A 27,945-nucleotide genomic window follows, 5' to 3' on the forward strand; every position below is an offset into this window, starting at 1 on the left:
TGTATTGATTCCAGATCCTTTCCTTTAAGAAGGAGACATTACACTCTCAGCCCAAATGGTAGAAGGCAGCGGTGCTGAAGGTGGTCCGGGCTGACCTCTGAGATGTCTGCTGTCCTTTTCTCCCCACAGTCCCGAGCAGCGGCACCAACGGGGTCAGTGTCCCGGCAGACTGCCCGGGGGCAGCGACATCGGCTTCGCCTGACAACCCCGCCCGGAGGAGTCCCTCTGACGAGGCACCAGCACTTGAGGTCCGTCGGCAATGGGGCAGGGAGTGCACCGCACGTGAAGCTTCTCAGGGCCTCACCGGGCGCATGGGCTGTTGACCACTCTGGGCTGTATCCAAGCTGGCCCATGCTAAAGCATCCTGATTTGCTCAGAGGTCTCCATGTGTAACCACAACTGACTGGCCAGGTCACCAGACCACCAAGAACTCCACAGTTGGTTTTGAGTGAAAGGGGCCACGAGCAGGGCTCTGGCACTTAGGGCCGGATAGCCCAAGGCCTGTTTCGTTTCCACGCACGTAGTCTGTTGGGGCCTTGTACCGCTGTACTTGGAGAGATGTCTCCCGTCCCTCTTCCACAGCCGAGCAGTTCCTCGGGTTCATACACATGTGCTGCTTCTAGTGGCAGAAGTGTGCTTGGGAGTTTGCTCAGAAATCCTTTGTTTTATTTATTTATTTTTATTTTTATATATTTATGTATTTTTGGTTGCGTTGGGTCTTTGTTGCTGTGCGCAGGCTTTCTTTTTAGTTGCAGCAAGCGGGGGCTACTCTTCGTTGCGTGGGCCTCTCATTGCGGTGGCTTCTCGTTACAGAGCATGGGCTCTAGGCGTGCAGACTTCAATAGCTGTGGCACGTGGGCTCAGTAGTTGTGGCTCGTGGGCTCTAGAGCGCAGGCTCAGTAGTTGTGGCACATGGGCTTAGTTGCTCCGCGGCATGTGGGAATCTTCCCGGACCAGGGCTCGAACCCATGTCCCCTGCATTGGCAGGCGGATTCTCAACCACTGCGCCACCAGGGAAGCCCAGAAATTGTTTGTTTTTAAAAAAAAAAAGTCCTCCAGGGTTCTGGGATTATATAGGCCAGATGCATATGTTTTCCAGTAGCGTTGCATAGCAGCTGAAAATAAGGGGCATTTAATGAAGAGCCTGCATTTGCGGTTGGCAGAGACGGACTTGAAATCCGAGTTGCAGCAACACATCCAGGGCTCCACGTACGGAGACAGATTGCACCCGTGTGTTTATCTCCACTCTGCCTGTTTCAGCAGACAGGTCGCTGCCTGAGGTTCTCCACCCTCTGCCTCCCCCACCCGCTGCCATACCGCCGCCGGATGTTCAGGCTCAAATGGTGAAAATGAACATCTCCAATTCAATCTTCAGATGTCCCTGAGCCCCCCACCCTGAAACCACAGTTAGTGGAATTGGAAAAAGGAATCATTCCCACAGCATACTGCTTCTCAGAAACTGGTGGCTAGGGCTCTGAGCTGGAGGGAGACCTGGACGTGACCCCCCACGCCACCGTCTCCACCCAGTGTTCCCGGTGACGAGGGCACTGCCAAGACCTCGCCCCTCCCCCTCCCTGGAGAGGTCTGGTCCCCCCCAGCCCTAGGGCATCTCCCTGGTCCCCCACCCCAGGGCCCGCTCCACAGGATTCACGCCAGGCAAATACAATGGTGTGAGATGGCTCATCTCGCTTCTCAGGGCTGATGTGTGGCTTCTTTTCAGTTGTTCTGTTTGCTTGTTTTAACCAGGAGAAAGACTCGCAGAAAAATGAGTCCAGCAGTGCTTCTGAGGAGAGCTGCGAGAAGAAGGAGCTTGCACAGCAGGCGTTTGTGTTCGGGCAGAACCTGAGGGACAGAGTTAAGGTATGTGGTCAGAAGGCCGGATGAGCTGTTGACCCAGTGAAGGGATCTTTTTACGCCTCCCCCAGGTTCATTTGCCCGGGGATGGGGAGTGGGGGCCGTGTCTGGGGTGGTCCTGGGCCTCAACGCCCAGCAGCTGCTTGTTGCGTCCCTTCCGTGCTGTGCTGCTGACTCCTGGCAGCACCCCGGCCGGCTGCCCCCCACCCTGCCCCACCCCTGCCAGTGTGGGGCTGAGCGGTGGCTCCTGGCGGCAGGCCCCCTCGTTCTTCCAGGAGCCAGGCTGAGAGAGGCACCTTAGCCCTGACAGCTGACGTGTTTATAGCCAAGGAACAAGCAGACATTAGGATCCGATGCTTTCCAGGTCACCAAAGAGATTTTTCTGTGCTTACTTCAGGGTTTCTTTCAGCACTAGCGTCGTTCAGCCCGGATCCTTCTTAGTTGTGGAAGGCCGTCCTGCGCACTGTAGGGTGTTGAGCAGCATCCCCAGCCCCCGCCCTCTAGATGCCAGCAGCACCCCCTCCCCGCCCCCAGTGACGACCACCAAAAGCATCCCCAGCGGTTCTGAATGTTCCCCGTGGGACCATGTCACCCCCAATTGAGAGCCATCGCCTTGTTTTTTTCAAGGAGGGCAGGTGGAAAGATACTGTTTTCTCTCCCACAGGAGGCAACAGGATCTGTCACCTCCTGGCTGCCCCCCAGGTGTGTTGGTCTAGTCTGGGGACTTTGAGTCGGGGGTGGGGAGCATGTGGCAGTGGCAGGGGATCTGGGTTCTGGACCCCACGCGCTGGCCCTCTCGGAAGACCTGTCCCAGCCCCAGGGACTGAAGGTCCCTCTGTGCCATTTCCAGCAGCTCATCTGGCAAGAAGCTCCTGGAGGCTTGAGGGGCAGTGTCAGTGGCTGTGTCTGGGGACATTTGTCATTGCCACAGCTGGGGGGTAGGTGCCACTGATACTAAGTAGGTGGAGGCCAGAGATGCTGACCAACACCCCACAGTGCCCAGGAAGCCCCCGTCCCCGCTCAGGGAACCACCTGCGCCCGGGGTCAGTAACGCAAAAGGTGAGAAGCCCTGAAACGAGAAAACAAGAGTGTCTCGGGTGTGGAGGAGATGTCAGGCCACGCCGTCAGCTTCCTCCTCTGGTGCCCACGGTCCAGTAGAAGCACACATACCCCAAGAGACACAAGAATAGGTGTTGATGTTGCACAGCTTTAGGCAAAATATTGAGTCCCTTGGCAGCTGCCCCCTCCTGGGAGCAGAAAGCAACAGCAGGGAGGACCTGGAAATCCACCCATGCTGGGGACCGGGGGCCTGGCCTGAGCCATCAGGTCGAGTCTGTTCCTCGCTGCCTTGAGATTGGGGTGGGGACGATGTCTCGTGGGGATCCGGGCGTCTCATGGTTGCATCCCAGCTTCTCAATGGGGGGGCGACTCAAAGCCGTGGTTTCTTAACCGCTCTGAGCCTCTGCTTCCTCACTCAGAGCAAGGTCGCTAACACCCACCTCTCAGCGTTCCCGGGAGAGTTTCATCGGAGAATGTATTTAACCAGGCTAGCATGGCAGTTGGCGTAGAAGCAGCCTTGAGAAATGATGCTTCTGTTTTGTTTATAATGAACCCCTTAAAATGTAAGATTTGTAAGCGACCTGTGATTCCTCGGTGCAGAAGTATTGATAAAAATGCCAACAAGGTGCCAGCCTGAGTGTGCTTTTTTAAAACAAGGTAGAAAAGGCTCCCTAGTGCCTTATGGACTGTTTTTGTATCTTAACTCTTACCACACCCCAGGGTACACACATGTAGACGGAGCCATGCCGCATGTCAGCGTAGGGCCTGTGGACGCAGGCTGAGCTGCAGAGGTCCAGGACATGCCGTTCTCTGAGCAGTGTTTCCTCTCTGTTTCCCAGTTAATAAATGAGAACGCTGAAGTAGTGGACATGGAGAACGCCGGACACCCCAGTTCAGAAGCGCCAGCCGCCACCAACTACTTCCTTCAGTACATCAGCTCCAGGTCTGCGCCTCGGGCCTGGTGCCCAGCCTTGTCCGGGGAGAGCCTCCGCCTCGGGCCCGTGGTCACCCGTGGTACCTGCCTCAGGGCCCAGAGAAGCCTGGACCCTCCTGCACCAGGAGCCAGCCCAGTCCTTCCTTGGGAGGGCAAGGGCACGTGCAGCCAGAATCCCAGTCACCGTGCAGCCCCTCCCTCTTTTCCGCTCTGGACACATGTGGAGGGGCTGGGATGGTGGGCTTCAGCAGACATCTAAGGCAGGACCCCAGTCCCGTGGGCTTGTTCAGCCCAGCCCCGGGAGTGACCTCTGTCACCCGGGCCTCGTGCCCAGAACAGAACCCGGTGGGCCAGTGACAGCTCGGCTGTCTCCTGTCACCAGGTGCTCCCTGCCCTGGATCTGGGCTCGCCGTTGGCGCTACTGGTGGTGGCACTTGCCAACAGCCTGGCTGCCGGGGTGTTTGAGAAGGAAGGCTCGTCCCTGCCTGGGAGATGGGCCAGGAGAGCAGGCGCCGTGCGGGCTCCCACCTCGGAGAGGCCCGATGGGAACAGTGACCTCGCTGCTTGGCTGCCTGGCCCCCGGTTAGCAGAGTGCATCAGATACTTTAAGACGCATTTTTTGCACCTGAGTGTTTCCCAAATTGGGAGGCACATGCAGCCTGTGATGTCTTAAAACGGATGAAGTGTGACCGCCAGGGCAGCTGCCGTTTGCTGAGCGCTCCCCAAAGGTCATCCCGTGTCACCTGCCGGCCACCCCACAGGAGGCATCACCTCCTTGGTGCAGGCCTGGGGAGGGACCCAGAGAGCTGCAGTGCCTCCCGGGGGCAGCCCACTGGCAAGAGACAGCCGGGTTTGTCTGCTGGGAGTGGACGGAACGCCCCTGCGCTCAGCCTCTGTGTGGTGCTGCCCACCTCCTGGGGGTTGGGGAAGACGGGCATCTGGTGTGTCACACGGCGCCCGTGTGCAGTTGGTGCCAGGCGGTGCGAGCCAAGGGTCTGTGTTTGCCGCCTGGAGAGGGCTGGCATGGAGGCCTGCGGGTACCTGTCCCTGGCACACCAGCCCAGCCCGAGGCGGAGCAGGGCCTCGACCGTGCGACCGTGTGTGTGTGCCGCGCATGTGGGCGTGCACACCGCCTGGCCCTGTGCCACCCTGCGCTCACAGCGTGTCTCCTCTTCAGTTTAGAGAGCTCAGCCAACAGTGCCGACGCCGCCAGCAGCAAATTCATATTTGGCCAGAACATGAGTGAGCGCGTGTTGGTGAGTGACCCCCGTGGGGACTGTCCTGCCCAGGGCCTGGAAGGCTCTCGGAGCCTCCCGCAGGTCACCGGGACACGTCGGGTGTGGCTGCTGCCTTGAGTCCTGTGAAATTAGAATGTTTTCTTTTCCAAGTAAGAGAAAGAAGACCCAGCTCAGACTCAGCTTAAACGGGGGGCGGCGCTGGTGGCCTAGGGAGGCTCTGTAGGAGCCAGTGTCGCGCATCCTGTCCTTCCTCGTCCTGAGAGGGGCTTCCCTTGAGTCACGGGCCGCGCTTCCTCCCAGCTAAGGGCAGGTGCGGTGACAGCCGTCAGGCCAGACTCCTTAACCATGTGGGCCGGGACCACCCTGTGCCACCTCTGAAGCCAAGGGAGGGCAGCCCCATCGCCACCGTGAGGCTGCAGCACAGAGTGGGGGGCGAGGGGGCAACCCTGCAGGGTCTCCAGTGTCCCCTGCACTCCTGACACACCACGGCTGAGGCACGTGGCTGACCGCGGGCCACATCCTGGTCCCAGAGAGCCCAGCCAGCCCGGGATGGGCTTCTAGGGTCGTTACCCGCTTCCTTCTCTTTCTTCCTTTTCTTTCCCAATCATTACACACAGCCCCGCTGTGTCCACTGTGAGGGCAGCTCAGGCGCTGTTTGGGGCCCACCTGATTCCTGCCGTCTTGGTCTCAGTGTTTGTTTCACTAAGGAGCCGCCTGCTTCTTTTCTTGAGCGTCAGTACTGTCCTTTTTCGATTACGATGAAGTAGGCAAAGAACTCTTTCACGGGCCAGGGGGACCAGGTGGCCCAAGGTCGGCTGGTGGCACACACCTCCAGGTGACGCCACAGAGGCTCCAGAGGCGGCTCGCGTGCGCGTCCGGGCGGGCCTGTGAGGACTGAGGACCGCCTGTCTCTGATGCTGCTCAGCAGGCGCTGAGTGCGCATGGGCTGGGGCTGGGCGGGTCCCCAGAGTGCGGGAGGGAGGCCAGCGTCGGCAGAGGGGGTCCTCTGCTGGGCGGGGGGCGCCAGGAGCTGCCTCCCGGCAGAGGGGTTCCCTGTCCTGCAGCGGTCGGCCCCCGGGACCACCCCCCACGCCCCCTCCTCCTGTGCGCCTTCGTTCCCCGCAGAGCCCGCCCAAGTTAAACGAGGTCAGCCCGGATGCCAACAGAGAAAACACAGTGGCCGAGTCCGGGTCCGAGTCCTCGTCCCAGGAGGCCACCCCCGAGAAAGGTAGGCCTCGGTCCTGCCCTCTCCCGGGGGCGTCCGGGAGGCAGGGAGGGGCGGGGACGCTGTGAACCACCCTCGGGCACAGCCCACAGCCGTGCGTGCTGGCTGTCCAGTGAGCAGGAGGGGGGGCGAGGCCCGGGGCCCTGCCTGGTGACCAGGATGGGGTTGAGGTGGTTGTCGCCCTCCTCCTCGCCCTGAGGCGGCAGACGCTCCTCAGCGCCCTCGGAGGTCTCTCGCTGTCTGCCCTCCTCGCCTGCGTGGGAGAGTGGGAGGCCGCAGCTGCACTGGCCGCTCCCGGTGGCCGCCCAGCAGACTCCGAGGCAGAGTTACGTGGTGCGTTGCCAGGGTCCGCTGTGGGCCCGAGGCGCTGGCCCCCTTGAGGCCAGAGCCACCCTTTGGGTGTCCTGTGAGGTACACCCTCCCCCTGACCAAATCAATAGTCAATGTCGTTTAGCTAATAACATTGCAGAGTCGCTGGCCGAGTCGGCGGCCGCCTACACCAAGGCGACAGCGCGGAAGTGCTTGCTGGAAAAGGTGGAGGTGATCACCGGGGAGGAGGCCGAAAGCAACGTGCTGCAGGTGAGGCGCGCCCGGCCTCTGGGACCCGTCGGTGCGGCTAGCGGACTTCTTGTACTGCTCTGTTTTAGAGCAAAACGGTCTGTTCTGAGACAGTCTCGATAATTCAGGGAACTACAAAGACGTGTAACAAACACCTCTTGCCACCCAGAGTCAACAGCTGTGATTATTTTGTCCCGGTGGTGCTGTGTTCTTTTCTTAGACCAGACTTCATGGCACCCGTGCCCCGTCCCATCTCCCTCCCCTCCTGGGGCAGCACGTCCAGTGTGGTGGGGCTCCATCTGCCCTTCGTCCTTTCACACATACCTGCGTGTGTGTCTATAAACCACGTATATGTGGCTTTGGGGAGTTTTTAATGTGGGGTTTTTAGTGGTACTTTTTTCCGCCACTCACAGTTTTTCTTATCTATCTATCTTGAGAGATACTGACTTAAAAGATCTGCAAACTTTTTCTGTAAAGGGCCACGTGTGGTCTTTCTTGCATTTTTTTTTGTATAACAACTTTATTGAGGTACAGTGCACATACTATGAAATACACCCTTTTAAAGCGTACAGTTCAGTGGTTTTTACTGTATTCACTAATTTAGAACATTTTTGCCCCCCCAAAAAGAAGCCTTGTGCCCATGAGCAGTCACTGCCCATCCCCCTTCCTGCAGCCCCAGGCAACCCCACTTTCTGTTTCCGTGGATTTGCCTGTTGTGGACATTTCACGTGAATGGGATCGTACAACATGTGGCCTTTTGTGTCCACATTTTCGAGGTTCATCCCTGGTGGACCGTGTGTCGGCGCTTCACTCCTCTTCAAGGCTGAATAACAGTCCACTGTATTGGTAGCCCACATTTGTTTATCCAGTCACTTGCTGGTGGGCGCTTGGTTTGTTTCCACTTCTGAGGTATTAAGAATGATGCTCTGTGAACATTCACGTAATAGTTTCTATGTGAACACGTGCTTCACTTCTCGTGGGTAGATACCTAGGAGTGGAATTTCTGGGCCATATGATAACTCCACGTTTAATGTGTTGGAGAACAGTTTTCCACTGTGGCTGCCCCATTTTCCATCCCCATTAGCAAGGTGTGAGGGTTCTGATTTCTCCACATCCTCCAATACCTGTTGTCATCTGTCCTTTTGGTTATTACCATCCTAGTGGGTGTGAAGTGGTATCTCATTGTGGTTTTGATGTGCATTTCCTTAATGATTATTTTTTTTTAATACTCCTCTAAAGATGTAAAGTCCATTCTAGTTCGAGGGCAGGACAGAAAAGTGGCCAAGGGCCAGACGTGTCCCCCAGACCATAGTTCGTTGACCCTGCTGGTTCATCGCGGGTTCCCTGCAGGCTCCCGGGGTCTGTCTGCCGGCCAGGGTCCCTGCTCACCCAGAGGGCCACCTTGTGTTCCAGATCCAGTGTAAGCTGTTTGTCTTTGACAAGACCTCGCAGTCGTGGGTGGAGAGAGGCCGGGGGCTGCTCAGACTCAACGACATGGCATCGACTGACGATGGGACGTTGCAGTCCCGACTAGGTGAGCTTCGGCCAGGTTTCTGTGGAGGAGCCAGGGGCGCGGCGGGGCGGGGCTCCCTGTCTGCACCCACAGCCGGCCCTCAGCCTGCGGGACCCGGCCTGGCCCAGAGGCTCCAGCCGCCAGCCCTTCTGTGATGTTCCTCTTCCTGATCGTGAAAGTGGATGAAAGGATTTAGCCATTTTCAAACGTATTTTCTTATAAAGTGTCAGTTGTTTCGTGGTGAGTAAACAAAGAAATCAAACATCAACGAAAATCTCTTTACAAAAAGAGGGAGATCTCTGTCTGCCAAGACTGTCTTGGCGGTCCATTCCTGTTCTGTGGATCTTTGTTAAGGAAGTGAGGTGACTTTGTCTCTTGCTCTTTTCACTTGCCGTTTTGTGGGCGTGTTCCTGTGTTGTTAAATTTTCCCTAAAATACGACTGTTTTTGAAAAGCTTCTGTATGAATTAACATTCCATCGGCCGTGAGTGTATTCAGCCATTTCCCTGCTGACGGACATGTAGGTTGTTTCTAATTGTTTTTGACTTGTAAGTAATGCTACTGGGGCCATCTACACGTGAATCTTATTCCCGGAAGTACGCTTGTTACAGAACGGATGTGTGTGCGGGCATGTTTGTATATATGTGAAACGTGTGTGTTCATTTTTTTGTTTGTTTTGTTTTGTTGTTTTAATCCTCCCCAGTTAAAACTGTCCTGCGGCCTTTACAGAAACGTCCATTCCTGGCCCAGGCGTAGCTCATGCTGCGTCTTTTCGGCACTGTTTTTATGCACTTGGGCTTCTGTTCGGGCACTGTTCTTTTTCATTTTCCCTAATGGAAACGTGCAAGTGTATCTGGACAGAGAGGGCGCAGGATTTTGAGCCCCCGCGGCTCGTGGCTCTGCCCCTGGGTCATCAGCCTGTGACCAGCCTCGTTGTAATTGCACTGCCCCCTCCCTTGTTGAGATCCTTCCCGGCCATCGTCTCCTTTCACCCCACGCAGCCTTTGATCCTTGGCATTGACCTTCCTTCCCTCCAAGTCCACCTCGGGGGGTAGGTTGGGCTGTGAGGCCGGGCCCAGAGGGCTGGAGGGGGTGAGGGTCACCCAGATTGGGGTGACCGCTTGTAATCTGCTCCGGGTTTTCCAGTGGGGAGGGCCCGGCTGGCAGGAAGGCCAGGGCTCACCTGTGTCCATGGGGTTGGGGCTCGGGCAGGGTGGGTAGGCTCGGACAAATTGAGCAGGACAGCATTGGCCTTGGGCCCGCTGTGGGTGGAACTCGTGGTCTCACACACATTTCCAGAGAGGAGAGGCCTGTCCCCTGTTCTTCTCCACTGTGTGCTGCCCTCAGTCTACCTTTGTCTCCCTCCTGATGGAGGCTCTGAGCAGCGGTCAGCCCTGACGCTTCCTCTAAGCAGTTAGCTCCTTTTCATGGGGCAGGAGCTGCGCCTTGGCCTGTGGGTGGCGAGAGTCAGGGGGCGTAGACTTCGTGTGGCGTGTCCCCAGTGTGCAGACCCACCTCCGCCTCCTGCTGCCGCCTGACCAGCCCCTTCCCCAGGGGAGCCGCCGTCCTGGCACCAGCTCCACCCACTGGATGTGCCGCCAGGGGTGGGGGGTTGCCAGGGCTGCCGCTCAGCAGACAGGAGGCTTTCGTGGACCTTGGGGGGATTGTGGGATTTCACCCTGGGGGTGTTGGCTTTCCTGCAGATTGTGTCTGTTCTCGTAGCGGCTTCGTCGAGGGGTGGGGGGCAGAGCTGATGGCCTCGTTGGTTGCAGTGATGCGGACCCAGGGCAGCCTGCGGCTGATCCTCAACACCAAGCTGTGGGCCCAGATGCAGATGGACAAGGCCAGTGAGAAGAGCATCCGCATCACAGCCATGGACACGGAGGACCAGGGCGTGAAGGTCTTCCTGATCTCGGTGAGCAGCCCCAGGGACGGGCTGGGCTGCCCCCGGCCTCTCGGGGAACAAAGCTGTCCAAACAGCCCCCGGACGAGGGCAGGGCAGCCCCATGCCTAGCACTCAGAGCCCTGCACTGAGGGCCTGGCCGGGGAGAGTAGGAGGCCTCCAGGGTCGGGATGGCTCACCGAAGGCTGGCCCGGCCCAGGCTCTGTGGACCCCTCGGGAGGACAGGCCCTGGACCTGGGGGAGCTTCGGTCTGCTGTCCCCGGGTTTGTCGAGGAGAGAGGTCAGGCTCCTCCCCAGTCCAGCCCGGGAGCTGGGACATCCCATTAAGGCAGGGGCTGTGGCCACGTCACCTGAGGAGGGGTCTCCCCGTGAGGCCTTGTAACCTGGCCCTCCCCTCTGCCTCCACCAGGCCAGCTCCAAGGACACGGGCCAGCTGTATGCGGCCCTGCACCACCGCATCCTGGCCCTGCGCAGCCACGTGGAGCAGGAGCAGGAGGCCAGGACGCCGGCCCCCGAGCCTGGGGCGGCCCCGTCCAACGAGGACGACAGCGACGACGACGACGTCCTGGCCCCGTCGGGGGCCACTGGAGGCGGTGAGCCAGGGGTCCCGGGGCTGACCCAAGGGGTGGGGCTGTGTCCAGGGCAGACACCTGACGGCCAGGCCACCGCTCCCCACAGGCGCTGGCGACGAAGGGGACGGGCAGACGGCCGGGAGCACATAGCGCCGGGAGCCGGCTGCCCACGAGCCTGCTGCTTTGTCCGTCTGTCTGCCCGCCCGCCCGCCCCTCCCTCCGGCAGCGTCGAGGCGCGGGGCTCGGGAACCACACTCCCCGCTGGGTGGCCACAGTCTGGATCCGCACGTCCCGTTCAGAAGCAGACTCGGGAACTGCCTGAATGTGGTTTGGGACACGAACCTCATCATATTGATGAGCAAAACGAAAAAGAACATTTCTTCCCTCCCCACCTTGAATTGAAATGGCACATTAAGACTTGTCACGGCTTCTCACTGGGACTGGGACCCCTCGTTTCTTCACCCCACCCTCGTCGTGTCGCCGGCTCTCCCCGCCTCCACCTGCCCGGGCACCGGGTCTGTCCACACAGTGTCACGCTGGGCCTGCTGGACCTTCTGTTACTACTGTCTTTACCTCCCAGCTCCCACGTTCTGATTTGGGGGGTTTATTTTTAGACCTTTTCTTTCCCCCCCAAGGCTTTGTATTTGGTTTCCTAGATCGAGGCGCTTCTCTTCTGTGTGTTGAGCAGGCACGGCTCCGTCGTGGGCTGCGTCCTCGTTCCCCCTGTGGCCCCGGCCCCCATGCTGGGGGTGCTCCCCACCTGGGGTTCCTCCAGGCCAAGTCGTGGGGTGCGAAGGGGTTGGGCCCTGGGCCTGGAGAGCCCATCTAGAAAAGGGTCACTGGGCATGGGAGGGCGTGGGAGGGCTCCCCCCCATCCTCCTGTCTGTCCCCATAACATGGGTCACCCGTCATCAGGCACCCAGGTGCAAAACCTGCTTCCTGCTGTTGGCCGTTCCTTCCTTGCCCAGCCCTGGACATCTCTGCCCCCAAGACCGTCGAGGGCTGGGGGCCTCTGTGAGAGGCAGAGGGGGACCCTGGCAGGGCCTTCAAGGAGGGGGCAGCGAGCGGACCGGTTCCAGACAACGGGCAGAACCCATGCTCGCAGCACACACAGGAGCGGCGCCCTCTGCCCGCCCCACCCCATAGCGTGGCCAAGAGCCAGCTGGGTGCCGCCCGCCTGGCGGGGCCCGCAGAGGAGGCCTCTGTGCACAGGGCCCTCACAGGGTGAGGGGGAGGCCCGTCTGAGCTGTGCCGCCCACACCTCAGGGTGGCCTGTGCAGCCCGCATCCGCGTCCGCGCCTGAGCCACGGGACGACACCAAAGGCCCTCCCAGCAGATCCGGTCACACTTCTCTGCTTTAAGCCTTAGCCAACTAGTGACAAGTAAAACCAGATAACGCCCATGTGTTTTGGAACATTTATGTAAGATTGTCATATGAAATGTATTTGGGAACTACATTAAAACTTTTAACTAAAACTCTGGCCTCCCGCATGCCCCAGGGGCCTCAGGAAGCCAGGCAACCTGGCCAGGAACGGTTCCTCAGCAGCCTGGCTTGCCCCGCACTCCACACCTGGGCAGGTGACCAAGCTTGGCTGCCTTCCAAGACCGGCCGCTCCGTGCAGAGCCTTGCGTCACAGAAGAGCAGTTTGCTTCCCCACCCAGGCGCTGCCTGGCTTCCTGGGGGAGTCACGAGGGAGGGGTGAGGGTGCTGACAGGGTTCACTTGAGCAGACCCAGGAGGAGACCTGGGGTCGGCATGGCGTGGGCATGGAGGGTCTCACTCCCTGGGCTCCTGAACCAGTGACCCATCGTTGGAACCTTTGTCCCACTGACACCTGGTGGCCAAGCCGTGTCCCTGGAGACCTGGTCCAGCCGGTTCTGCGGCCTCAATCTTCCCACAATCCCCTCCATCCCCCACCCCGGGGCTGCTCAGCTCAAAGCCCAGGTGAGAGGGGCCCTGACCCAGGGGTGCCGGGTGGGGCCCTACGCTGCATGGTGCCAGCCGAGTGGGTGTGCACCGCTCACAGCCGCCAGGCGCTGGTCATCATGGCCACAAACTCCTCATCCGTGTCCACAGAGGCGCTCACGCCACTGTAGTAGTCCTGGAACTCGGCCAGCGTGACCTGGGGGCAGATGGGCTGTCAGGGGGGACCGCAGGCGTGGGCAGAGGGGGTGGTACCCGCGCACCCACCTGCCCGTCCTTCTCGGAGGAGTCAAAGTTGTCCAGGAAGCGGCGGAGCACCTCCTCCTCCGTCCACTCCCCGCTCCGCACCCTGGGGTGGGCGCGGCCGCTGTACACCCCCCGGAGGTCATCCACAGTCACCACGCCGTCCCCGCTGCGGTCCAGCTTGGCGAACGCGGCTGTGATGACTGCCTCCCGGACCTGGGACATGGGGGGCTGGGGGGAGGTGGTGACTGGGGGGGTGGAGCTCGGGAGGTCCCCCGAGTCCCCACACCGATGTGGATAAGCCCACAAGGACTTGGCACCCCCGGACGACAGGGTGGAGGGACTCACGCGCGGTCGAGCGCCCGGCCTCACCCGCAGTGCCCGCAGGAACTCCTCCAGGTCCAGCGTCCCACTGCCGTCACGGTCCCAGCGCCTGCACACGCCCTGCGCCTCGGCTGTGTCCAGCACCAGCCCCAGCTCGGCCAGGCCCCGCTGGAGCTCCCCTGCGTCCAGGGACCGGCTCCTGTCCCGGTCCATGCGGCGGAAAAACCTGGGGGGCAGGGGGCGTGGGCAGGGAGCGTGGTTGGAAAGTGATCCGGGGGGTTGGGGAGGTGTGAGGGGACAGCTCACCTGGCCAGACCCTGGATGCCCGAGGCCCCTCGGGACAGGCACTGGGCCCGGAGCTTCTCCATGGTGGCGTCCACAGCATCCATGATGGGTCAGGGCTCCCTGGGCTGCTGGATGGGAGAGAGATCTGGAGGGGCTCCCGCTCGGCAACCAGGCTGCAGGCCGGGTGCCCCCGCTCACTCACCTGGCCTTCGTCTGTCTGTTCTGGAGTCCGGGTAGCTGCTCCGCCTGCCTTCTGCCTTCTGCCTGCTCTGCCCAGCGTTGGCAGTGTGTCCTGCCGGGCCGGGCTGTTGCTAAGGGACGGTACCCTGGAGACTGGGAGGGGCCCCAGCTGTAACTCTCTAGGCACCAGAGCCTCATGGCCCTCAGCATGGCCCTGTGGGGGCATATGGCGGGCCGAGAGGCACAGGGCAGTGCTGTTGCTGCCGCCGCTGTCCACCTACTGTCCTGCTCGCTTACTCCCTGCAGTGCCCAGGTCCTGGGATAAAGCCAGGCCCAGGTGGTGGTGGGGGGGAGGGGGTCACTTCCTAACCACAAGGAGGAAGGGTGGGCCACAGCCCTGTGGGGACCAGTGTCCTGGATGGAGGGAGGCAAGGCCCAATTCCTGTGTGAGCTGGAGCAGGTCCCCTCCCTTCTCTGGGCTTCACCAGCCACCAGCCCCTTTTCACACGGCCGCAGCCAAAGCTGCTGAGGGATCCAATTTTAAAGGACTCGAGGTGACCCAGGCCCCTGTCCAGCAGGTGGTGCTCACAGCTGGGTCCTACAGACATCAACGTTGACTTGAACAAAGCAATTCCTGGTAGTTACTTAGGGCCAGTCAATATGGGTCACCTGGTGGTTGGTTTCCAGGTCTCAAACATCACTTGGTGGGCTGGCTCATTCATGACAAGCCGCTGAGCCAGGGGCTCCAGTACCGGCCAGAGAGGCGACCCTGACCCCTGACATCCGTAATCCAAGAGGAACCAAGGCTGCCATCACTGAATGCCTTCTGTCGAGACTTTGGACATCTTGCCAACCGAGAGCGTTACACCAACAGTCAGGATTGAAAATGATAATGGATTTCCCAGGACTAAAAACGTGGGCCCCCGTTTGGGGACGCCACCACCCGCAGAGACCCAGAGATCATCAGAAGCTTTTCAAAGCTTGCAGTTGCACACAGCACAGTGGTATTGTCGAAAGTTGCTGCCACAGTCAGAAGCCAAGCCGTGGATCACAAGCCACCCGGCGCTGCGATTCAAGCTACAGCTGATTGCAACACCATCAGTTTTATGAGAAACGGCAGTGGCACTCTGCTGCAGAAATTCTTGTGGCTTGCTGCAGTCCAAAATTCTTTACGTAGGCAAAGAAATACTCCATTGTGTATTTTTATGAGGGTTACAAATGTTGGATTTTTTTTTATATATATAGAAAAATGTAGAATGTAACCACAACTATTGTAGCTCTGTTTGGGCATCTCCACATTTTTAAGAGAATCAGAATTTCAACAATAAAAAATTGGAAGTGGCCAGGGCCCTTCCGACCCAGAGGCCCTTTTCACTTTACCTCTCTTGAGCCTTGCTTTGCACAGCTGTAGAATGGGGTGATGCCTGTGTGCATAGTTGTCTGAGGAGATGAGACACAACCGTGTGTGTGGAGTGCCTGGCACAAGCTCCCGGGGCTGTAACTTGTGTCTCCGCACCCAGCGGGGCCCCACCCTGGACCAGGAGCAGCACAGCAGCCCCCCTCCAGCTCCCCCACCAGGAAGAAAGGAGGAAGGACCAATGCCATGAAATCATTTGGTTTATTCTTGAGCTCCGACAGGCGCCAGCCTGCCTTCGCCTCGTACAAACAGCACCCTCCAACCCCTGTTCGTCCAAAGGAGAAAACCGGGCCATTGTTGCCACACTGAGGGGTCACTGTGAGACGCCAGGCGGCCCCATCCTGAGGGCTGAGGGTGGACGCTGAGCCTTCCGGGCTGAAAGGGGCTGTGCCCCGCCATGGTTCCTGGTATGACCATTCCCTGAGTCAGGAGGCGGTAAAAAGCTACCATGGTACCAGGCCAGGCACTTGGGCTGGGCAGAGAAGGGCACAGGGTTCCCTGTTTTGATTTTAAAAAAAAAGCACCCCGAATATCTTGGGCCAAGAAGGGCAGCATAGAAATAAGGAGTGAAAAAATAGATTCTCTAAGGAATATAAAAAGGAGCCAGCTGCTGCTACAAAAGCTACACTGGCCGGGGCGCCTCATGGGATGTGCTGGGGTCCCTGGCTCTCTTCAGGGCCCATAGACCCATCCTGTTCCTACCGGGGTCCCAGAGTGTGCCTGCCACTGGTGACAGAGAACAAAAACCCTGCCCCCATGGAGCTTCCACTCTGATGGTAAGAAGTTACATAAAGAAAATCAAATGAGGCAGTGGGGGTGGAGTGGAGAAGAATGACTTCCAATAAGGTGGTCAGGGAAGGCCTCTGGGAGGAGGTGACGTTTGAGCAAAGACCTGAGTGACAAGGAGCTAGTCATGTGACAGCTGAGGGAAGTGCATTCTAGGCGGAGGGAACAGCCAGTGTCAAGACCCTGAGGCAGGACGCTATCAAGAAAAGCTTATGGGGTGCCCGAGTTTGCCTGGGCAGCAAAGCCTGGCTGCAGACATCTCAGCACATCACACACGCACACACTCTTCCCTGCGTTGAGGGAAGGATAGAGTTTGGGGGGAAAAAATCTAGGATTAAAACTTTGTCTTCATATAACCAATGCAAAATGGCCTGAGGGTTGAGGCTCACAATTCTGGACTGAGATGAGAATAAGAAAAAGCTTTAGGATGGGGAATGCTTCGGGACGAACAAAAATCAGGGCAAGGGGAAAAGGGGGAGAAACTCAAATCATCCGCCTCCACCGGAAAAAGAGAGGTCTCAAACTCAGATGCTTCAGGGGCCAGACATCTGGCCCTAAGAGACATGTGGGGCCTGAAACTCACACTCACTGAAGAGGGTGCCCTGGACTCAGATCCAGGCAGGCACGGCCCAGTCCGAAGCTAGAAATCCAGATTTTTGTGTCAGCACTGCCAGTTCTCCAACAAGGGTGATTGATTGATTCAAAGTTTTGTTTTTAAAAAAACAAACACTTCTCTCCGGGTTCAACATCTGCATTTGTTCCTGTAGGCCGCCCATTTGAAACCTATGACTCTTTAGCAGGTTCTGACGTTTGGACAGGATTATGGCTCTGCCACGGGGTCCTCTCTGGGGTACTGGTGACCCCCAAGCACACCCACAGCAGTGGAAAAAGTCCCCGTAGGGGTCCTCTTTCTCCATTCTGGAATCTACTCTGGCACTCACACAGTGGTCCCCAACACAGCAGGCTGGAGATGGTCCCTGTCCTCTTCCTCCCCAGTACTGTTGGCAAGGTGTGAACTGGGCCCACCAGGGAGTGGGTGACTGGGGACACTGGCCGGCAAGGGCCCCAGGCGCTCAGCCTCAGCCAGGGTGGCCATCAGCCCAGCCAGGGGTGGCCGGCGGCGGCAGATGTCCTGCAGCAGTTCAGCCCGGGGCTGCAGCTGCCTGATGAGCTTGTCCCTCCGGCACACGGCAGCCTGCAGACTCTGGACAGTAGCCTCGGAGGTCAACAGCTGCTCCTGGAGAGCGGCAATCTCACTGGCAGGAAGGCAACACGGGGCAGTTATGGCACGGGGGAGCCAGAGGTTCTCTTCCCCTGCTCCCGACCTCCATCCCTGTCAGGATAAAGTCCCCCTATTATGGACTGAATGTCTGTGTCCCTCCCCCGAATTCATATATTGAATCCCTATGCCACAATGTGATAGTACTTGGAGATGGGGCCTTGAGAGGTAAGTTTAGATGAGGTCATGAGGGTTTCCTTCTAAGAGACACACCAGAGAGCTTGCTCTCTCTCTGTGCCACGTGAGGACACAGTGAGAAGATGACCATCTGCAAGCCAGGAAGAGGACCCTCACAAGGAACTGAATCTGTCAGTACCTTGATCTTGGATTTCCCAGCCTGCAGAACTGTGAGAAATGATTTGCTGTTGTTTAAGCCACCCAGTCTGTGGTATTCTTTAACGGCAACCTCAGCAGACTAACACACTCTCTCATCCATCCCTGTAGCTCTTCCTGCAGTTCCCTTGTCCCCTACCTCTTTTCCTATTTGTTGTTCAGCTTAGATGGCTCCCCCTCCAGGAAGCCTTCCCTCTGGGCCCCCTCAGAGCCGTGTGGCCCTCCATCACACACACCCAATCACCCCATATTGGAACTGCCTAACAATGTGTCTGCTTGAGGGCAGGGCTGCATAGGTCTTACTGATGTGCCCTAATACCCAGCACAGTGCCTGGCCCATAGTAGATGCTCAGTAAAGATGAAGTAATGAATCCAACCAGCTCTGAATTTTTTCCCACCCGGTCCTCAGCACCACCTTCCTCCCTGGGCACTTGTCTCATCCCTTTCAACCCTCAGCTAGAGGGACTCTTCAAAACTGCTGATATCATCCCATCCTCCCCTCCTCAAGAACCTGCCATGGCTCCAGTACCTACATCAGGCGGCTGGTGGTCCCTGCACCACTCAGGACCAGCCGATTTTGCCTAGTGGTAAAATGGACCCTGTTTAAGTTAGATACCCACACTTGTATGACACCTCTCAACTTTACATAGTGAAAACTAAGTCAAGTATTTTGGTGTTTGTTTTTCCAATCCCACCAGTAGTCCGGCTCCACGTGAATGCACACGATTTCCCCTGCCGGTCCTCCTTTCCAGTCTCGGCTCTGCCTCCGCCCACCTCCTCCGAGAAGTCCATGTGGCCGGCCCCGAGCCTCACCGGTCCTTAGCGCGGCCCAGCTCGTCTAGGGCGGCGCGCAGCTGCTGGTCGTGGCGGGCCAGGCGCTCGGCCTGGGTGCGCACCGTGCGCTCGGCCGCGTCCAGCCGCGCCTCCAGCTCCGCCGCGCGCCGGTGTACCGCAGCCAGGTGTGCGTTCGCCTCGCGGATCTGCAAGGGCGACGGCGCTGACATGGCCCCGCCGCCGTCCAGGCCCGGCCACGCCCACGGGCGGCCCGGAACCGGTCCTGGCCGCGCCCACGGGGCCACGCCCCCAGCGGTCCGTTCAGGGCTTCGGCGTGATTGGCCGCGATCACTGCTAGGCTCCGCCTCCAGGGCTGGGTCTCGCCCTCCTCAAACTCGAACACCCTCGCTGGTTCCGGCAACTCGAAACTCCACCCCTGAGCCGGGCCTAACTCCAAGATTGGCCAAGGTCTTAACAAACCACGCCCCCAGGTTGGCCTTGTCCTCTGGTGGCGCCCCAGTTCGGGCTCTGGCAGCAGGATTGGTCATTCCCTCGAGACAGGACCAACCCCCCCCCCCCCCCTACTTAGAAGCTAACGCCGGGTTGGTCAGGCCCACAAGCCTTCAGGTTATGTTTGGGCTCTGGCCACGCCCCAAGCCTAGAGCATTCTTCATCCCGCCCAGGGGTTGGACTAGCCACAAACTAGGCACAGACCACATCGTGCTAAGAATCCGAGCACTGGGATTGGACACTTTCTCGTTAAGCCCCTGAGCCTGACCACGCCCCCAAATAGTCGCACGCTGTTCAGACTCTGGGTTAAGACTGGCCACTGGGCGTAACCAAGCCTCCCCACAGATTCGGGCGCTGGGAGTGGCCACATCCCGCCACGTCCCGCCCCATAATGACGTCTCTCTCCTATCAAGTGGAGTACGGCCCCGCGGTCTCGTCTGTGCCTGTGGATAGGCCTAGTACCTTTGATAGTCCCGCCCCTAGTTAGGCCCCACCTCCGGGAGTCAAACCACTCCTGACCCACGACCTTCTGAGCTGAACTAGCGACATCTGCCTTCACTGATCCTGGTCGGCCTCAGTTTCCCCCTCCAGAAGTCGGCCAGGGCTGCACGCGCTCTTCCTCTACGCCAGTCCCGATTCCAAGCGCTTGAGCGCGACCCGTGTCCACCTCCGCGGCGCTCAATAAAGTTGCTCGCTTGTTGCCGTCTCGCCCGCAAGAGAGGCTGAGCGCGCCGCCCAGCAAGTCTCGCGAGAGTCAGCGGCGTCCGCCCTTGGGCGCTGGGAGCCGTGGGGTCTTGCGGTGCGGGGCCCGGGGTGTTCCGTCATGGCTAAGACGCTTCTTCACCAGTACTGGGACATCCCCGAAGGTACCGAGTGCCACCACAAGGCCTACGCCACCACCAGTATCGGTGGTGCCACTGGTGAGCGCTGGTCGGGTCCCCAGGGCGGAGGGCGCAGGGAGGCCGTGGGGTCACTGGGGGCTGTCCGAGGGCGTCCTGGAGGGGCAGCGGATCTCGCGGGGTGGCAGTGGTCATCGTCGGGGTGTCTGGGGCGGCCTTGGGACGCTCGGGGGCTCTCGTACAAGGTAGACTTTGTGGGGGTGTCGGACTAACTCACAGGGCGCAGAGAGGTCATAGGGTCACTGGGAGCAGTCCGAGGGGGTCCCATGGGGACTGGGAATCTCGCGGAGTGGTACGTGACCATCGTCGGGGTGTCTGAGCCGGCCATGGGGACCGCTGGTGTGAGATAGACGTTGTGGGGGGATGGGTGTGGCAGGGTTGGAGGGCCCTGGAAGGTCGTGGTACATGTGACAAGCTGGTCACTGGGGTCGTCAAAATCCCTGGGTGCTGGCATTTTGAGGTTATTATTGAAACGCTCACCAGGCTCTGGGAAAGTGATGGAGTGGGAAGTGGTGGAGTGGGACGGGGCCATTATCGGTGTCAGAGAAGCTGGAGGGTTCTGAGACTTTCCAACTGGTGTCTTTGAGATAGTTTGGGAGGATCGTGGGTTATTATTGAGGTGTCTGAAGGCAGAAGTTTGAGAAGGTTCTGGAGTGGGATGAGGTCTTTGTAGGATCCAGGAGAACTGGGTGGTCAGAGACATCTGAAACTTTTATTGGGGGCCATCAGAGGGGTCTTAGGGGCGCTGCGGAGATGATAAATGAAGTGAGTCAGCAGCTACCATAAGGGTAGCCTTGGGGGAATCTGAGGGGATGCACAGCCCTGGCAATCCTCTGCAGGGGAGACCCTGGAGTCTAGCCTCTTCTAGTCTCCTTCCCAATCTCAGTCTGAGACATAGGTATGATGGGTTTGGGGGCCACCTCTGTATCTCCAGCTCCTGCAACAGGGCCTGGCAGAATTTGAGTCTGCACTGGGAGGCTTTGCATTAGGACCTAGTCAACGCTACCATTTTCTGCATATTTAATAAGAAGCACCGTTATCATTTTCATTTCTCAGAGGTGGAAACTGAAGGTTAGAGAGGTGGATGAACTGCCCCGGTGTCTTTGGGAGCCGGGCTGCAAATCCCGGTCTGCTCCTGGGGGTGACTGGGGCAAGGAATGCGGCTCCAGGGTCCTCCTGAAGGGTCTTCAGGAAGGCTGAAGGGGGAGCCCCAGGGGATGGGTTTTGTGGCATCTGCTTGAACAGAGCCTGGAGGGGGCTTGTTGGAGGGTGTTTGAGGGGGTGCGGGTGGAAACCTTTGACAGAGGCGCTATGTCGGGTGGTCGTGGAGAGACTCAGTTTTGGGGGTGGTCGCTGGCTTCCAGGAGCCCTACAGGGGACCCGGGGGTCTTCGAGGGCGTTGCTGTGTGCGTGTGTCACTCACTTTGCCCGCCCGCATTTTCTCACTGACCAACTCCACTCAACACTCAGGACCTGATTAAACGTGCTCCTGGATCCTCCCTCACCTCCCCGCTCCTTCCATCCCTGCCGCCCCTCAGCCCTCCACCCAGGGAACTCGTTTCACACTTGGCTTCCCTGGGATGTTGAGCCCCTGTAGGGCAGGGAGCCGGGCTCTAGCCCAGCCCAGCACCCCGTGGGAACGCAATAACTGGAGGAACAAATGAGTGAGGGAAGGAAGGAAGGAAGACAGGGCAGTAACTAGGAGTGAACGAATGAGTGACTTCGTGAGTGAATGAATGACTGTGAATGAATGAGAGAAGGAAGGCCCACAGTAACTAGGATGAATGAATGAGTGACTTGTGAATGAATTAATGAGTGAGGGAAGGTACACAATAAACGAGTGAATGAATGTATGTGGGCCCACAGTTACAGATTGTGAATGAATGAATGTGCACCGTGTCAAGACGGTCACTTCAGGAGGCTAGGAGCAGGCGGAGGGCCTGGGGAGGGGCCTTTTGAGGGGGTGACGGGAGCCTGTGGAAGGGCCGAGTCAGTAGAGACTCTCGAGTGCTGGGGAGGGTGGCTGCAGCGTCTGAGGAGTTAGGTGGGCTCCCAGGGACGCGGGCTGGCACATCACCTACTGAAGGATTGCTGGGGGGAGGGGGCCAGTCCTTGACCCTGGGATAGTCCGGCACCTTCCAGGTCATCCGCTCCCAGGTAAAGGACTTCTGAGGGGTCTTGGGATTGTGGGGCACTCTGTGTCCCACGTGGCCTGTGAACTGGGCGTCCCTCAGGCAGGACCGCAGGCAAATGGGGGTGGGGTCAATCAGGTTCCCCCGCCAGGACTCACTGCCTGACTGGGTTTGGGGACCGTCACTGAATCTTGTCAGTGGTTCTTCGGCAGAGGGTCATAACTCCTGCTTCCTGGCCCAGCTCTGGAGATCGTGCCTCCCCAGGTCCCAGGCAGGATGGGGAGCCCCCTCTGATTCAGCCTCTTTACAAGGTGGGGTTTGGGGGTGGGGACGTGTGAGAGAATGACTGAAGAAGGGGGTTTGTTGGGCCAGGGCGGGCCGTGCAGGCTTGGGGGAACCCCAGACTCTGGTGCCCTCCCCCCTACCCAGCCTTCAGCCGCTCTGAGGGGAGCAGGGACCCTAGGGTTCATCATGAGATTAGGAGGGATTTGATCTGGGGAGTCCTCAGGTGGGCGCCTTGCATGAGGGAGCCTTCTGTGTGTGTGCTCTTTTCCTGTCGTCCCTGGGGCTCAGTTTCCCTGTCTGGGAAGTGGGGTGGCCCTCTTGGCCTCGGGGTTGCTCTCAAGGTTACCCCCGCTGTGCAGTGTGAAAAGTTCCCCACAGCTCTTGTGAGCTGAACCCCAGCCAGGGCTGGGGGGGAACACTGCTCAGCCAGGAAGGTCACGTGAGGGCTGCACGCAAGCTGTGAGGTCTCCAGAAGCTGCAGGCTTGGGGACCTGGCGGGGCCCACATCCCTGGGGCATCGGTGAAGGTGGCGCTTGGCCTTTGGCTTAGACCCTTCTGGCTTCCAGGCAGCTCTGCTGGGTGGCATCAGGCAAGTCGCTCTGCCTGTCTGAGGACACCCCCCGCCCTGCCCACGAAGCGACGGATCAGAGGGGACTGAGCCCATTGGGCCCCGAGGAGGGTGAATGGGGTGGTGGGTGCCCTTGCCGCCTGGCAGGTGGCAGTTGTGTTTTGTCTGGGGTGGGCTGGCCCCAGGAGTTCTGTGCTGGCAGCCTGCTCACCCTGGTGGTCTGTCGGGAGAGGAGGGGTGCATTGTCTGCCCCGAGCAGGGTCAGCTGGAGGGTGGGGAGCCCCGTGTTGGAGCCAGCCAGCTTGCCTTTGGTCTAATGTCCACTGAAGAGGGTCTGGCTGGGGAGGCTGCCCGAGGCTGCCCCAGTCTTACCCCAGACCCACACACGGCCCAGGTCAGCGTTCCCTCAGGATGCCCCAGGCAAGGACCTCAGGCCTGGCCGCCCACCTGGCACTTGGCTCCAGGCCTGGCCCCCACCAGGGCCCCTCACACGTAAAAGCCAACGTCAGGGGCAGGGCAGCCGGGGCGGCGGCAGAGATGTAAGAGCTGATGAGAGTGGCGAGGCTGAGCCAGCCAGGGCCGAGGGACGGGCCGGCGGTGGCGAGGAAGAGGCCTTGGTGGCCCCGGAGCGAGCCTCCGAGCCTCTGCTAAGGAACCCTGGGCCCTGCGGGTGGATGCAGCCTGTTGTGGGAGTGGGGAGCGGGGCCAGAGTGCCAGCGCAGCCGCCAAGGCCCAAGCCCATCCTTGCGGAGGCCGTGTGCTGGGCTGGTGCCCTGCGGGGGGCCAGCAAGGGCAGGGGGACCGCAGGTGGCACTCTGTAGGCCTTGGTAGGGGGAGGCCTGGGGGCTGGAGGGGGCGGGTGAGAGCCCAGGCCTTGGAGCCGGGTTTGGGCCCCAGCTCATCGACTGTGGGACTGAAACAGCCCCTCCTGGGCCAAGCAGTGGCGCCAGGAGCCACCTTGGTGGCTGCTGTGAGGATGAAGGGAGCGGTCACTGTGGGATGGGGAGGGACCAGCCCCCAGCCAGGGCCCGGGTCTGACTCACCTCCCCGCCCTTTCTTCCCACAGGCCTCATCGCCTCCGCCTACAGCGTGGCGCTCCAGACCCCGGCCTCCTTCCTGGAGGGAGTGGCGAGGACAGGACGGTACACGTTTACCGCAGGTGAGTGAGCGAGACCGCCCGGCGCGTGGGCTTCTCCTTCACGGGCCCTCCCGGCGCTGGTCTGGGCCCCTGACTCAGACTCAGGGCCCGTCCCTCCCCTCCGCTCCTACAGCTGCCATCGGTGCCATATTCGGCCTGACCTCCTGCATCAGCGCCCAGGTCCGCGAGAAGCCTGACGACCCTCTCAACTACTTCCTCGGAGGCTGCGCCGGAGGCTTGGCCCTGGGAGCACGCAGTGAGTGAGCCCGCGCCCCTGACCTCTGCCACCCCTCCTCCCTCTCTTGTCTCCTGGGCCTGGGCCTGGTGGGGGCGGCGGGCAGGAAGAACGCGCGTCCACCTGCAGAGCCGGCCGTTGCCCTGAGAGCTCCCAGCACCTTTGAACCTTGGCCACCAGCTAGCGTAGCAGTGGTTTCAGCTGTTGCTGCTCAGGCAGCTACCCGCGCCCACCTCGCCACACCCTCTCGCCCTCCTGTGGCTGCCTGTGACACTTGGCATGGCCCCCCGAGGCCCCGCGCGTGGACTGTTCCCGTCCCCTCCCTGCCCTCGCCGCCTCGCTCGCTCTGCTCCAGCCCCGTGGCCTCCTTGCTGTGCCCCCTGCACACCAGGCACGGTCCTGCCCAGGGCCTCGGCATGGGCTGTGCCCTCTGCCTGAACACCCTTCCCCCAGATGTCAGCACGGCGGTCCCTCTCGCTGTTCCAGCCCCCCACATACGATCCAGGGTGTGTGATCCTGGCCCCCGCCCGCCCTCGCTTCGTATCTCTCTCCTGTCTGCCGCGTCTCTCTCCTCTGTCTGCTGCGTCTTGTCAGAGAACACGAGGTCGCCGCCTGTCTCCCCCGCCGGCCCCTGAGCACGCACGGAGCATGTGGGGCTGGCCTTGGAGCTGCAGCCCCTCTCCCAGCACCCAGGGCCCTGCAGGGGAGCCGCTCTCACCATCCCCACTTTACAGATGCAGGAACTGAGTCTCCGAGGGGGGATGAGGTGGCCCGAGGGCACCCGGGAAGCAGGAGCGGATGCCTCCCTAGTGGGAGGCAGGCCGGGCCCCAGGCCAGGCTTGCACAGTGGAGCCGCCTGGACTAGGAAGCAGACGGCTCTTCTCGCCTGGGCGGGGCAGGGGTGCGCGGCGGGCAGAGCCACACTCAGATAAACCGCTGGGCCTAGGGCCCAGCAGGCCGGGAGTGCTCCGTGGACGGTTCTAGCAGGGCAGAGAGGGAGGATGCTGAGGAAGAAGGCCCGCGCCCTCCTGGCCTTCGCTTCGAGACCTTGGCTGGGGTCTGGGTTTGACCAGCGCCCCTGAGCCTGCGATGGGGGTGTGAGCCCCGCACCCAGCAGGCAGACCCCCTTCCTGCGGCCGTTCTCAGGCCACAGGCGTCTTGTGTTCTCCACTTCCCGGACCGCAGGGCAGGCTCAGCCAGGACACTAGCTGAGACCGACCAACACGCCATCCGTCCCCTCCCGCCCCCGGACCCAGCAGCCTGGACTGCTGCCTCCCTCCTCCCTCCTCCCTGCCTCAGTTTCCACGCCACGTGTCTTCAAAGGCACGGGGCCTGGGGGCTCATCCCGGCCACCCGAGCTTGGAGTGGGGGCTGTCCTCTCGCGGTCACTGCCGGCGCCCCGGGTGGGCATGAGTGAGCTGCCCGTGTGCGTGCCTGACGCCAGCCTCCCCGCTCTCACAGCCCACAGCTACGGGATTGGAGCTGCCGCCTGTGCGTACATGGGCATGACGGCCGCCCTGGTCAAGATGGGCCAGCTGGAGGGCTGGAAGGTGTTTGCAGAGCCCAAGGTGTGAGCCCTGCCGCCTCCTGGAACTTCAGGCAGGTTGAAATTCGTCTAAAAATAATAAATTCTGTGTATGTCTGTGTGAGTTTCCCCTGCTCCGTTGTTCTCTGGGGTGCAGCCCTGTCCGAGGAGTGCTGGGTGACAGGCCAGCGCTGGTGAGGGCCTCAGGGCGGATGCTGGAGGAGTGAGGAAGCGGCAGGAGATAAGGCATCTGGGTCTGTGCCTGACGGCCCGACGGCGCCAGCTGGGCCCCGGAGGAGGGAGCAGGCGTCGGGCAGGGGTCTGCAGGCCTCGGCCTGTTCTCTTGGCGGGCTGGAGCCCATGGGGGGCGGGACTGGGCCCTGCTGCCCACAGCCCTTCCTGCGGCCCCCCCTGCAGGCCCCTCTCTGGGCCTCCCCCCAAAGCCAACAGCATGTGGAAAACACGCCCAGGCCCCATGCACGGCCCGTTTCCAAATTCCTGGGTGTTGGAGCGGAGAGCCCTGGACAGCCTGGCCCCGGAGCCTCGTCCCCGTCCGACAGGTGGGTGACAGGCCACTGGGAGCCCTCAGGGCAGGTACCCACGGCAACGAGAAGAGGGACCCGAGGTCCTCGGCCGCTGCTGCCTGTCGGGCCTGGCGATTTAGGCGGCTCCAGATGCTGGCACGGCCTGGCCCTGGGCTCTCTGCACAGCTGGCTCAGTCCTTCCTGGAAGCCAGAAAGGAAGGCCCGGCATGTTCCAGCATACCTCGACGGGCCATAAATTAGGGCTCTCGGGGCCCCACCCTAGGGAGCAGGGTCGGATGAGGGTGGGATCAGGTCCTGGCAGGGGTCTGGGTGCTGCAGGTGGCCCGGGGGCGGCAGGAGCGGGCCAGGCTGGTCGCAGCCCTCACGCACCCCCTCCCTGGTGTGTGGCCCGTCCCTCCTTCCCCTTCCTCCTCTCTTGGAGGCCTGGACATGGTTGAAAGCCAAGCTTGGAGCCTTGCTTTCCTCCTCTGTCCACCCCAGCTAATAACTCATCCGGGTGTTAAGCAGAGCACAGGGCCCCAGCCCCACGGCCATTGGCTGGGCTGGCCTCACCACCATTTCCTTATGCCCCCAGCCACCGAACAGCCATGCAGGTCCCTCCCAGCCCAGGCCCCTCAGCCTCCCCACCTGCCACACTGAGCCTCTCCACGCTGACACGGCCCCTCGTCCAGCACGCCCTCCAGGGAGTGGGCGCCAGCGTCCACGTGCGGCCTGGGACCGGCCACCGGCTCGGGGTCACGTCCGGGCCTAGCTACCCGAGCCTGGACTTGGGGGGCTTTGAGAGAGGGTGGAGATGCCCCACCGGCCCATGGACTGGGAGGGGAGGGCCCAAGAGGGCTCTGGGCTCCGAGACTTGCGATCGAAACCCAACACTTGGTTCTTTCCTGGCTCTGTCTTCAGTTTCCCCGCCTGGGAAGTGGGGATGACCGGGTCCCTCCCTCAGAGATGTTCCCTGAAGAGGGAAAATAGATACACCCCATGGAAGCGCCCTTTCCCTGCCCTCTAGGCGGCGGCCAGGGTCCCCTGCTCCTGCACCAGCCTGGTCTGTCCCTGCGGTGGCTGGCAGGGGGCGGAGCCCACCGTGCTCGGGTCCCCCCCCAGGTCCCCGGCACCCTGCCCCGACCGCGGAGAAGTCAGGTTCCATCCCTGCTGCCTGCCTCTCCCTCCTTCCACGGCTTCCCGCCTGTCCCGCCCCGCAGCAGCCCGGGCAGCAGGGGCGACAGGTTCGAGTTGGTGGCGGGTTGGTAGCGTGGCCCCGTCGTCACCGTAAATAGGGCCTGTGATCGTCATCGGGGCCGCCAAGGGCTGGAGCCGGGAGGACCTGTACAAGGCCCCGCAGCTGGTCACTTCCCAGCCCCTGCACAGCAGTAGCTTCCAGAACCAGATCTGCCCAGGGCCCCCCTCCCGCCTACACCCTTCCTCAGCCCCCGCTCTCTTGAAGCCCAAACCCTGTGCCGGGTCCAAGGGCCCACGGAGCGGAGGAAGAGCTCATTCACGGCCAGCCAGCCCCAGCCCACTTCTGGGCCTCGGTTTCCCCTCTAGCTCAGGCCAGGGCTGTGCTGCCGCCCACCCAGCCCTTTGGGGGCTGGCAGCCAGCGTTGGAACGGTGCCCCCAGCAACGACGCGGGCCCCCCCAGAATGGGGCAGGAGGGAGCAGCTGCTCACCGGGCTCCAGGCAGCCCCAGACCCCTCAGCCGTTAACAGTACTA

General features: G+C 60.7%; 4 protein-coding genes across 16 annotated transcripts in view; 2 read left to right on the forward strand and 2 right to left on the reverse strand.

Annotated features, from left to right (window-relative positions):
• The window catches only part of RANBP3 (RAN binding protein 3), a 56,743-nt gene extending 41,570 nt beyond the window's left edge, over positions 1–15,173 (forward strand). For 4 of the 10 annotated variants that reach the window (XM_067734056.1, XM_067734060.1, XM_067734062.1 and 1 more), the window contains 10 exons: positions 130–248; positions 1,747–1,860; positions 3,753–3,856; positions 5,025–5,103; positions 6,211–6,313; positions 6,765–6,889; positions 8,282–8,402; positions 10,153–10,295; positions 10,693–10,876; positions 14,498–15,173. In XM_067734056.1, coding sequence (XP_067590157.1) covers positions 130–248; positions 1,747–1,860; positions 3,753–3,856; positions 5,025–5,103; positions 6,211–6,313; positions 6,765–6,889; positions 8,282–8,402; positions 10,153–10,295; positions 10,693–10,876; positions 14,498–14,583 — 1,178 coding nt within the window. In that variant the 3' untranslated portion in view covers positions 14,584–15,173. Of the gene's footprint in view, positions 1–129; positions 249–1,746; positions 1,861–3,752; positions 3,857–5,024; positions 5,104–6,210; positions 6,314–6,764; positions 6,890–8,281; positions 8,403–10,152; positions 10,296–10,692; positions 10,877–10,961; positions 12,332–14,497 lie in introns of those variants that run through there. The other 6 variants (XM_067734061.1, XM_067734059.1, XM_067734065.1 and 3 more) reach the window with 3 other exon arrangements.
• On the reverse strand, positions 12,260–13,951 carry CAPS (calcyphosine). Of its 3 annotated transcripts, none has more exons than XR_010942503.1 (5): positions 13,833–13,951; positions 13,652–13,775; positions 13,394–13,571; positions 12,842–13,252; positions 12,260–12,532 (listed from the first exon to the last, which is right to left on the reverse strand). XR_010942503.1 is itself a non-coding variant. In XM_067734066.1 (5 exons), the coding sequence occupies exons 1-4, from the start codon at positions 13,732–13,734 to the stop codon at positions 12,876–12,878; spliced, it is 570 nt and encodes a 189-aa protein (XP_067590167.1). In that variant the 5' UTR covers positions 13,735–13,876; the 3' UTR covers positions 12,260–12,532; positions 12,842–12,875. The 3 variants fall into 3 exon arrangements, 1 of the variants encoding a protein (XP_067590167.1); XM_067734066.1 differs by having other exon boundaries at positions 12,842–12,977; positions 13,046–13,252; positions 13,652–13,876; XR_010942502.1 differs by having other exon boundaries at positions 13,652–13,876.
• Positions 15,174–15,409: 236 nt separating the features above from the next.
• VMAC (vimentin type intermediate filament associated coiled-coil protein) lies at positions 15,410–18,677 on the reverse strand. 2 transcript variants are annotated; one of them, XM_067734067.1, is made up of 2 exons: positions 18,439–18,677; positions 15,410–17,269 (listed from the first exon to the last, which is right to left on the reverse strand). In XM_067734067.1, exons 1-2 carry the CDS (start codon positions 18,627–18,629, stop codon positions 16,951–16,953), a joined length of 510 nt encoding a protein of 169 aa, XP_067590168.1. In that variant the 5' UTR covers positions 18,630–18,677; the 3' UTR covers positions 15,410–16,950. The 2 variants fall into 2 exon arrangements, 1 of the variants encoding a protein (XP_067590168.1); XR_010942504.1 differs by having other exon boundaries at positions 17,130–17,269; positions 18,321–18,582.
• A 729-nt stretch (positions 18,678–19,406) lies between these two features.
• NDUFA11 (NADH:ubiquinone oxidoreductase subunit A11) lies at positions 19,407–25,810 on the forward strand. The gene is made up of 4 exons (XM_067734068.1): positions 19,407–19,829; positions 23,860–23,952; positions 24,065–24,187; positions 25,628–25,810. The coding sequence occupies exons 1-4, from the start codon at positions 19,733–19,735 to the stop codon at positions 25,738–25,740; spliced, it is 426 nt and encodes a 141-aa protein (XP_067590169.1). The 5' UTR covers positions 19,407–19,732; the 3' UTR covers positions 25,741–25,810.
• The last annotated feature ends 2,135 nt before the right edge of the window (positions 25,811–27,945 follow it).

The sequence above is a fragment of the Pseudorca crassidens genome, chromosome 3, assembly GCF_039906515.1.
Source record: "Pseudorca crassidens isolate mPseCra1 chromosome 3, mPseCra1.hap1, whole genome shotgun sequence".
Taxonomy (NCBI): Eukaryota; Metazoa; Chordata; class Mammalia; order Artiodactyla; family Delphinidae; genus Pseudorca; species Pseudorca crassidens.